Raw genomic sequence first — 11669 nt, forward strand, 5'->3', positions numbered from 1 at the left:
GCATGGCGCCAAACTTTGCTCCGATGGTTTTTGGCCATTTTTCGGAGAAAAACGGGGGTTGTAGTTTGATAAGATACCCCTAGGGACTTTGGCCAAATGTGTCGTGGTTAAAACTACAAATATTACACAAAGAGGTGACGGTAAATTGTGAACACTTTTTTCCTACGATATAAAATGTGGGCGTGGCATGGCGCCAAACTTTGCTCCGATGGTTTTTGGCTATTTTTCGGGGAAAAACGGGGGTTGTAGTTTGACAAGCTACCCTTAGGGACTTTGGCCAAATGTGTCGCGGTTAAAATTACAGATACTACATATAGAGGTGACAGTAAATTGTAAACACATTTTTCCTACGTCATAAAATGTGGGCGTGGCATGACGCCAAACATGGCTCTGATGGTTTTTGGTCATTTTTCGACTCAAAAAAGGGGTCATACTTTATTGAACTCTTCGTAGGGACTTTGGCCAAATGAGTCACAGTTAGAATCACAGATACTAAATAAAGAGGCAATGATAATCTGCGAAGCAATTTTTCCTACGTCATAAAATGTGGGTGTGGCATGGCGTCAAACTTTGCTCCGATGTTTTTTGGCCATTTTTCGGGGAGAACAGGGGTTGTAGTTTGACAAGCTACCCCTAGGGACTTTGGTCAAATGTGTCGCGGTAAAAATGACAGATACTACATTTAGAGGCGATGATAAATTGCGAAGCAATTTTGCCTACGATATAAGATGTGCGCGTGGCATGGCGCCAAACTTTGCTCCCATGGTTTTTGGCCATTTTTCAGGGAAAAACAGGTGTTGTAGTTTGACAAGCTACCCCTAGGGACTTTGGTCAAATGTGTCGCGGTTAAAATTACAGTTACTACACACAAAGGTAAAGGTAAATCGTGAACACATTCTTCCTACGCCATAAAATGTGGGCGTGGCATGGCGCCAAACATGGCTCCGATGGTTTTTGGCCATTTTTCGACTCAATAAAGGGGTCGTACTTTAATGAACTCTTCGTAGGGACTTGAGACAAATGAGTCGCAGTTATAATCACAGATACTACATTTAGAGGCGATGATAAACTGCGAAGCAATTTTGCCTATGCCATAAGATGTGGGCGTGGCATGGCGCCAAACTTTGCTCCGATGATTCGCCAAAAAACACGAAACATTAATATCTCGGCTGCACAAATTCAGATCTTGATCATAATTGGTAGAAATGACAACGATGACACCTTGAAGACCCTGCGATGAGGTGGCGACTTGTCCAGGGTGTACACCGCCTTCCGCCCGATTGTAGCTGAGATAGGCTCCAGCGCCCCCCGCGACCCCAAAAGGGAATAAGCGGTAGAAAATGGATGGATGGATGGACACCTTGAAGAGCCTGATGGGTCAGTACCTGTTCCTACCAACTCGTAGTGGGTGGAGCCTAGCGGCGAAAACTGCCCCGCGCCATCGCCAATCTAACTCATTTCTGCACTTCAGCTGATCACAGACAGATACCAAGCTGATGGGTGATGATAAAGTTCAAAACATGTTTTGCAAGTGACAGGATGTGGACTTTGGTCTGATGTTCGCCACAAAACCTTACTGACTCTGTTTCCCATGTTCAGATCTTAATCCTTAACGCTACAAATGATGACAGTCTGAAGTGGCTTTATTTCATTTGTATTTTATTTTATAAGGGCCCGAGCAGCGGGAAATGGCTGTGTTTTTTCTTCTATATGTTTGGACGCCTTTTTGAGATTGTTAACATGCATAAAATGTCCCCGTATTTTGTAGGTGCGTGAGGTATGGCGAAACATTTTATACAAACCCCGTTTCCATATGAGTTGGGAAATTGTGTTAGATGTAAATATAAACGAAATACAATGATTTGCAAATCCTTTTCAACCCATATTCAATTGAATGCACTACAAAGACAAGATATTTGATGTTCAAACCATACTTGCCAACCTTGAGACATCCGATCGGGAGGGGGGGCGGGGGGGCGTGGTCGGGTGTGGGACGGGGGCGTGGTTGAGGGCGGGGGCGTGGTTAAGAGGGGAGGAGTATATTGACAGCTAGAATTCACCAAGTCAAGTATTTCATACACACATATATATATATATATATATATATATATATATATATATACACATACATATACATATATATATATATACATATATATATGCCATATATATATATATCATGCCAGCAACCTGAGGGTTCCTGGTTTGATCCCCACCTTCTACCAAATTATATATATATATATATATATATATATATATATATATATATATATATATATATATATGCAAACAAAACTGTGTTTGGATAACTGATACTTCAAACTTGCATAAATAAATCTTAAGGAATATAACATAACTTGGCTTCTGAGAGCTTCAAAATGTAATGAATAAAATGCTAAAGTTGTTGATAAACAAGCAATTGTTTTAATAATTAAATATGGTCATTTTAAATTAATTATTATGATCATTTAAAATGTATTATTTCTAATATGTTTATTTTAATGTATAATTATATGGCTGGATGTAATAAGGAGTCAGAAAAAATACAAATAAAAATACAATTAATTTTGATGTTTTTAGCAAAATATAGTAAAAATGTATTTCGTTTTTTTTTTTTTAATTAATAAATATATTTATTTTTAGGTAAGATAAACATAATAATACAATTTATCTCTAGTCTGGATGGTTTAGTTCTTGTTACCCTGTTGTCCTCCCATCATAAAAAAAAGTCTGTCCTCACTCAGGTCCGCATGGAGCTGGAGGGGGCGTGGCCTCCAGCTCCAGCTGAAAATCGGGAGATTTCCGGGAGAATATTTGTCCCGGGAGGTTTTCGGGAGAGGCGCTGAATTTCGGGAGTCTCCCGGAAAATTCGGGAGGGTTGGCAAGTATGGTTCAAACTCATAAACTTTATTTTTTTTTTTGCAAATAATAATTAACTTAGAATTTCATGGCTGCAACACGTGCCAAAGTAATTGGGAAAGGGCATGTTCACCACTGTGTTACATCACCTTTCCTTTTAACAACACTCAATAAACAATTGGGAACTGAGGAAACTAATTGTTGAAGCTTTGAAAGTGGAATTCTTTCCCATTCTTGTTTTATGTAGAGCGTCAGTCTTTCAACAGTCCGGGGTCTCAGCTGTCGTATTTTACGCTTCACACATTTTCGATGGGAGACAGGTCTGGACTGCAGGCGGGCCAGGAAAGTACCCGCACTCTTTTTTTACGAAGCCACGCTGTTGTAACACGTGCTGAATGTGGCTTGGCATTGTCTTGCTGAAATAAGCAGGGGCGTCCATGAAAAAGACGGCGCTTAGATGGCAGCATATGTTGTTCCAAAACCTGTATGTACCTTTCAGCATTAATGGTGCCTTCACAGATGTGTAAGTTACCCATGTCTTGGGCACTAATACACCCCCATACCATCACACATGCTGGCTTTTACACTTTGCGCCTAGAACAATTTTTACGTTTCTCAGTTGGAACATTAAATATCTTGTCTTTGCAGTCTTTTCAGTTGAATATAAGTTGAAAAGGATTTGCAAATCATTGTATTCTGTTTTTATTTACGAATTACACAACGTGCCAACTTCACTGGTTTTGGGTTTTGTACAAAGCCCGGTCACTTGCAAGTTGCTCATGCTTACCTCACATGAATATGTCGAGAAGTCTTCACATCTGAGACTGTCTGGCCACGAGAAACCAAACTTTTTCATCAGGCCTTCACAGCCGGACCGAGCCTGCTCGCACTGAGTTCTGCACGGCGCCCGGGCCTTTCCCGCCATGCACTCCGGAACGTAGACGGAGCACAGGAAGGGCTTGAGCTGAGGCGAGCACTGCACCTTGACCAGCGGGTAGTACTGGTGCACCTCCAGGCCCGCTTCCTCCTGGCTCCTGTGGCCCAGAGAGTTTGGCACGGCGGTCTGCGTGTACGAGAGGTCTTTGCACAAGGGGACCGTGATGCTCTGGCATGTCGGACCGACGTCAGGCTGCTGTTCAACATGAAAAAAAAAAAAAAAAAAAAAAAAAGTCAGTGTTTAAAAACAAGGAAAAAAATACAAAATGAGGGGTATTTTATTTGAACTAAGCAAAATTATCTGCCAATAGAACAAGAAAACTTTCTAAAAACATGTAAAATTAGCTAACTTCAATGAACCCAAAAATACCTTAAAATAAGTATATTCTCACTAATAACAAGTGCACTTTTCTTGGTAGGAAAAAAAAAAGTTAAACTAGCAATGATTATCACACACACACTAGGTGTGGTGAAATTTGTCCTCTGCATTTGACCCATCCCCTTGTTCACCCCCTGGGAGGTGAGGGGAGCAGTGGGCAGCAGCGGTGGCCGCGCCCGGGAATCATTTTTGGTGATTCAACCCCCAATTCCAACCCTTGATGCTGAGTGCCAAGCAGGGAGGTAATGGCTCCCATTTTTATAGTCTTTGGTATGACTCGGCCAGGGTTTGAACTCACAACCTACCAATCTCAGGGCGGACACTCTAATAATAATAATAATAATAATAAAAGATTTTATTTGTAAAAAGCACTTTACATTGAGTAAACAACCTCAAAGTGCTACAGTGTATTGAAAAAATAAAATAGACGGCGTGGCGAAGTTGGTAGAGTGGCTGTGCCAGCAATCGGAGGGTTGCTGGTTACTGGGGTTCAATCCCCACCTTCTACCATCCTAGTCACGTCCGTTATGTCCTTGGGCAAGACACTTCACCCCTTGCTCCTGATGGCTGCTGGTTAGCACCTTGCATGGCAGCTCCCGCCATCAGTGTGTGAATGTGTGTGTGAATGGGTGAATGTGGAAATACTGTCAAAGCGCTTTGAGTACCTTGAAGGTAGAAAAGCGCTATACAAGTATAACCCATTTATTATTTATTTATTTATATAATACAAAATACATAAAAATAAAAACTAGAACAGCCAAATAGCTAGAACTAGTATGCATATATATAAAAAAAAGACTTTTTTAAAAAGAAGAGTTTTTAAGCCGTTTTTAAAAGCATCCACAGTCTGTGGTGCCCTCAGGTGGTCAGGGAGCGGCGGAGCAAAAAGCCCGGTCTCTAACCACTAGGCCACTGAAAAAGAGACCTTTTTGCTCAATATGTTGAAAAATATTCTTAAATTAAGTAAATGCTTGTGCCATTTTCTTGACATAATGATATGCGCTCGGCATCATGATTTTTTTTTTCATGCTTGAAATAAGAAATTATTACTTTAATAAAGTAGTTTTATACTTGTGAGTGTTGATGACACAGCTTTGCAACACTTGATATTCTAGTTTCAAGCATGTTTTACTCAGCCGACGGCGTTTCTGGGTGTTGTTGATAAACGGTTTTTGCCTTGCATAGGAGAGTTTTAATTTGCACTTAGAGATGTAGCGACCAACTGTAGGTTATAAAATCTCAGCAACAAGCTGTAATATCTTACTGAGATCATTTAGGACCAAAACCCTTAAAATAAGTAAAACACTCTAACATAAAATCTGCTTAGTGAGAAGAATGATCTTATCAGACAGAAAATAAGCAAATATCACCCTTATTTGAGATATTTAATCTTACTTAGATTTCAGTTTTTGCAGTGCAAGCGCACAAAAGGTCAAGTTCGCAATAATCCCTTCTTCGGGTTTTTAAAGACGAGTAAATAATCACCTGAACACAGTTGGACTCAGGTAGTGTGCTACACTGCATCTTGCTTGGCCAGGTCAGGCGCTTGGCTTTGAGGGCACCCTCACAATCGGTCTTGACCTTCTCGCAGAAAGCTCGGCACGGCTTCTTGCGGGCGTCGTCTTCCGCGCCGCACTCCGGGAACGCCAGGCGACACGCGAGCGTGGCCACCTGGGGCGAGCAGGCCGACTCCACCATCTGGCTCAACTGCTGCAGGTTGAAACCCGGCACGCCGCCAGGGTGCCGACTGGTGCCATAGCCCACATCGTGGCAGTAGGAGGCCGTCAGCGGCCTGCAGGCCGGCTGCTCGTCTCGGGCGCCGCTCGTCACCTGGGGAGACAGCAGCAAAGCCAACGTCGCCAAGACCAAACGCCGCATAGCTCTCTCTAGAACAATATGCGGAGACTTTGGGAGGCCGATTTGGGAATACAAAGTCTGCAAATATGGCGGCCTTGTCAAATATTGTTGTTCAACACAGCGGATGAACTGGCGTGGACTTCAACCTGTCAACATCAGTGTTTGCGTCTGTTGGGGGAGGGATTGTCAAAAAATATTTACAAACCCCGTTTCCATGAGTTGGGAAATTGTGTTAGATGTAAATATAAACAGAATACAATGATTTGCAAATCATTTTCAACCCATATTCAATTGAATGCACTACAAAGACAACATATTTGATGTTCAAACTCATAAACTTTATTTTTTTTTGCAAATAATAATTAACTTAGAATTTCATGACTGCAACACGTGCCAAAGTAGTTGGGAAAGGGCATGTTCACCACTGTGTTACATGGCCTTTCCTTTTAACAACACTCAGTAAACGTTTGGGAACTGAGGAGACACATTTTTGAAGCTTCTCAGGTGGAATTCTTTCCCATTCTCGCTTGATGTACAGCTTAAGTTGTTCAACAGTCCGGGGGTCTCCGTTGTGCTATTTTAGGCTTCATAATGCGCCACACATTTTCAATGGGAGACAGGTCTGGACTACAGGCAGGCCAGTCTAGTACCCGCACTCTTTTACTATAAAGCCACGTTGATGTAACACGTGGCTTGGCATTGTCTTGCTGAAATAAGCAGGGGCGTCCATGGTAACGTTGCTTGGATGGCAACATATGTTACTCCAAAACCTGTATGTACCTTTCAGCATTAATGGTGCCTTCACAGATGTGTAAGTTACCCATGTCTTGGGCACTAATACACCCCCATACCATCACAGATGCTGGCTTTTACACTTTGCGCTTATAACAATCCGGATGGTTCTTTTCCTCTTTGGTCCGGAGGACACGACGTCCACAGTTTCCAAAAACAATTTGAAATGTGGACTCGTCAGACCACAGAACACTTTTCCACTTTGTATCAGTCCATCTTAGATGAGCTCAGGCCCAGCAAAGCCGACAGCGTTTCTGGGTGTTGTTGATAAACGGTTTTCGCCTTGCATAGGAGAGTTTTAATTTGCACTTACAGATGGAGCGACCAACTGTAGTTACTGACAGTGGGTTTCTGAAGTGTTCCTGAGCCCATGTGGTGATATCCTTCACACACTGATGTCGCTTGTTGATGCAGTACAGCCTGACTGGTCACGGGCTTAGCTGCTTACGTGCAGTGATTTCTCCAGATTCTCTGAACCCTTTGATGATATTACAGACAGTAGATGGTGAAATCCCTAAATTCCTTGCAATAGCTGGTTGAGAAAGGTTTTTCTTAAACTGTTCAACAATTTGCTCACTCATTTGTTGACAAAGTGGTGACCCTCGCCCCATCCTTGTTTGTGAATGACTGAGCATTTTATGGAATCTACTTTTATACCCAATCATGGCACCCACCTGTTCCCAATTTGCCTGTTCACCTGTGGGATGTTCCAAATAAGTGTTTGATGAGCATTCCTCAACTTTATCAGTATTTATTGCCACCTTTCCCAACTTCTTTGTCACGTGTTGCTGGCATCAAATTCTAAAGTTAATGATTATTTGCAAAAAAAATGTTTATCAGTTTGAACATCAAATATGTTGTCTTTGTAGCATATTCAACTGAATATGGGTTGAAAATGATTTGCAAATCATTGTATTCTGTTTATATTTACATCTAACACAAATTCCCAAATCATATGGAAACGGGGTTTGTACCTTCCAGTTCCCACACTTCCATCATTAAAAATGTTCACTGCAAAAACTGAAATCTAAGTAAGATTAAATATGTCAAATAAGGGTGATATTTGCTTATTTTCTGTCTGATAAGATAATTCTTCTCACTAAGCAGATTTTATGTTAGAGTGTTTTACTTGTTTTAAGGGTTTTGGTCCTAAATGATCTCAGTAGGATACACTGCAAAAAGTCAGTGTTCAAAAACAAGAAAAAAAAATAAAAAAATTAGGGGAATTTTATTTGAACGAAGCAAAATTATCTGCCAATAGAACAAGAAAATTCGGCTTGTCAAGACTTTACAAAACAAGTAAAATTAGCTAACCTCAATGAACCCAAAAATATCTTAAAATAAGTATATTCTCACTAATAACAAGTGCACTTTTCTTGGTAGAAAAAAATGAGATATTTTTGCTCAATATGTTGAAAAATATTCTTAAATTGAGTACATGCTAGTGCCATTATCTTGACTTAATTATATGCGCTCGGCATCATTTTTTTTTTTCTATGCTCGAAGTAAGAAATTATTACTTTAAAAAAGTAGTTTTATACTTGTGAGTGTTGATGACACAGCTTTGCATCAGTTGATACCGATATATACAGTCGTGGAATTAACACATTATTATGCCTAATTTTGTTGTGACACCCCGCTGGATGCATTAAACAATGTAACAAGGTTTTCCCAAAATAGATCAACTCAAGTTATGGAAAAAAAAATGCCAACATGGCACTGCCATATTTATTATTGAAGTCACAAAGTGCATTATTTTTTTTAACATGCCTCAAAACAGCAGCTTGGAATTTGGGACATGCTCTCCCTGAGAGAGTATGAGGAGATTGAGGTGGGCGGGGTTGGGGGGGTAGCGGGGTGTGTGTATTGTAGCGTCCCGGAAGAGTTAGTGCTGCAAGGGGTTTCTGGGTATTTGTTCTGTTGTGTTTATGTTGTGTTACGGTGCGGTTGTTCTCCCGAAATGTGTTTGTCATTCTTGTTTGGTGTGGGTTCACAGTGTGGCGCATATTTGTAACAGTGTTAAAGTTGTTTATACTGCCACCTTTCAGTGTGACCTGTATGGCTGTTGACCAAGTATGATGCATTCACTTATGTGTGTGAAAAGCCGTAGATATTATGTGATTGGGCCGGCACGCAAAGGCAGTGCCTTTAAGGTTTATTGGCGCTCTGTACTTCTCCCTACGTCCGTGTACACAGCGGCGTTTTTAAAAGTCATACATTTTACTTTTTGAAACCGATACCGACAATTTCCGATATTACATTTTAAAGCATTTATCGGCCGATAATATCGGCAGTCCGATATTATCGGACATCCCTAATTGTGAGTAAAAAATGTAGACATGTATGAGAGATATGATGCATTTCAGTGAGTGATACTGAGCAGTGACGTGCGGATCGATACTGAACTATCGATTCCAAAGTCGATCCTGCAAATACACAGAAATATTTTGTAAATGTTTTTTTATGTGCATTAATTGTTTCCGAATGGTGTCTTTAACACGGCAGTAAAATGTATAAACCAAATATTTATTTCGATACTTTTCTAAATAAAGGGAACCACAAAAAATGTCATTATTGGCTTTATTATAACAGAAAAATCTTAGTGTACATGAAACATATGTTTATTATTGCAAGTTTGTCCTTAAATAAAATAATGAACATACAAGACAACTTGTCTTTTAGTAGAAAGTAAGCAAACAAAGGCTCCTAATTTAGTCTGCTTACATATGCACTAACATATTGTGTCATTTATACACCTATTATTTTGTCAAAATGATTAAAGACAAGCGGTAGAAAATTAATTATTATTCTACTTGTTCATTTACTGTTAATATCTGCTTACTTTCTCTTTTAACGTGCTCTACCTACACTTCTGTTAAAACGTAATAATCACTTATTCTTATGTTGTTTGATACTTTACATTAGTTTTGGATGATACCACAAATTTAGGTATCAATCCGATACCAAGTAGTTACAGGATCATACATTGGTCATATTCAAAGTCCTCATGTGTCCAGGGACATATTTACTGACTTTATAAACATAATATACTTTTTTTTTTAAATAAAAAAGATTTTGTGATGCTCAAAAATATCGATGTAATCATCTTAGCATCGACTAGATACGCTCCTGTACTTGGTATCATTACAGTGGATGTTAGGTGTAGATCCACCAATGGCGTTTGTTTACATTTGGATGATTTTAAAGCATGTTTAGCTATTCCTGGTCCTGCAGGGATGATACTTGTAAGAAACTTACTTTATTTGTCGCCATGGAGACCAGGATTAGTGATTGAGAAGTAGCTAAAACACTCGACATGTCTTAAAGCACCTCTTCCTGAGGGTGTTTCAGTGTTATAACTTCACCTTTATCGTTACTTTTTAAGCCAAAATGCGTCCGTTCTCCCTTTTCTGTCTACACACTGTGTCTGCTTGTAAGTACTCTGTGATTGTGCGCTGCCGAACACGCTCGTCTGCTTGTAAAACCAAAAATGACACGGTATAGTACCGAATATGATTCATCATCATCATCATTTCTTTTTATTCCTTTCATGCAAATGCATATATACAAGCCATATACAGTTGACACTTTCATTGTTTTTTGTTTCTTATACATTTCCATGATCAGAAAGGAATGATTCATTAGTATCGCGGTACTATACCAATACAAGTATACCGTACAACCCTACTTTGTATTATCGGTGACTAACCATATTATTACTATTTTTTAGAACATTCCAGCTTTTTCTCATTACATACCAATTTTTTGCTCTTTTTTCTTACATTTTGTTTTTCCCCCCCATGTAATAATTGAATAATAATATTAGTACGGTTGTTAAAAGGCATAACCTAGTGTGTCAAAAATTCGGCCTGAAAACATCAATGTTCAGTTACACATCGAACAGTGATTATTATGGTTGTTGTCATTTTTAAGATGAATTCACAACTTATTCATATTCTATTTTTCAATTAACTAACAAAGTAAACTTTGTTTATATTTTAAGTATACGTTATTTTTATTTTTGAAAGCTTCTAATGTTTAAGATCAGGGGTGTTAAAACTTTTTCCACCTAGGGCCGCATACTGAAAAGTCAAGTATTATATATTATTATATATATTTAAAGAAAAAACTTTGTGTTGTACATGACTAAGTATATTCATATTAATTATTAGTTTAAAAATATCATCTTTTTCTCATTAAATTTCAATTTATTGATCTTTTTTTCTTACATTTTTACTATTGTTTTTTCCCCCCCACGAAATAATTGAACAAGGATAATAATAATAGTATGGTTGTTAAACTGCATAACCGAGTGTGTCAAAAGTTCGGCCTGTAGGAAAATATTAATGCTCAGTTACACATTTAACAGTGTTTATTATGGTTGTTGTCATTTTTGTATTCATTCATAAGTTACATTTTTTTTTAAGTAATTAACAAAACTTTGTTTATAATTGTATACATTTTTATATTTGAGAGCTTCTAATATTTTAGATTAGGAGTATCTAAACTAGGGATGTCCGATAATGGCTTTTTGTTGATATCCGATATTGTCCAACTCTTTAATTACCAATACCGATATCAACCGATACCGATATCAACCGATATATGCAGTCGTGGAATTAACACATTATTATGCCTAATTTGGACAACCAGGTATGGTGAAGATAAGGTACTTTTTAAAAAAATGAATGAAATAAGATAAATAAATTAAAAACATTTTCTTGAATAAAAAAGAAAGTAAAACAATATAAAAACAGTTACATAGAAACTAGTAATGAATGCAAATGACTAAAATTAAGTGTTAAAGGTTAGTACTATTAGTGGACCAGCAGCACGCACAATCATG

The 11669-nt window shown here is 38.7% G+C and overlaps 1 protein-coding gene across 2 annotated transcripts in view; it reads right to left on the minus strand.

The window, feature by feature from the left end:
• The window catches only part of LOC133603677 (uncharacterized), a 33338-nt gene extending 27178 nt beyond the window's left edge, over positions 1-6160 (minus strand). Inside the window, exons 1-2 of one of the 2 annotated variants that reach the window (XM_072913054.1) lie at positions 5660-6160; positions 3647-3988 (exon numbers count right to left, since the gene is read on the minus strand). In XM_072913054.1, the coding sequence (XP_072769155.1) occupies positions 3647-3988; positions 5660-6052 (735 nt within the window). In that variant the 5' untranslated portion in view covers positions 6053-6160. Of the gene's footprint in view, positions 1-3646; positions 3992-5659 lie in introns of both variants that reach the window. The other variant, XM_072913053.1, reaches the window with a different exon arrangement.
• Positions 6161-11669: the final 5509 nt, after the last annotated feature.

This window comes from Nerophis lumbriciformis, linkage group LG04, assembly GCF_033978685.3.
Source record: "Nerophis lumbriciformis linkage group LG04, RoL_Nlum_v2.1, whole genome shotgun sequence".
In the NCBI taxonomy this organism is placed as follows: Eukaryota; Metazoa; Chordata; class Actinopteri; order Syngnathiformes; family Syngnathidae; genus Nerophis; species Nerophis lumbriciformis.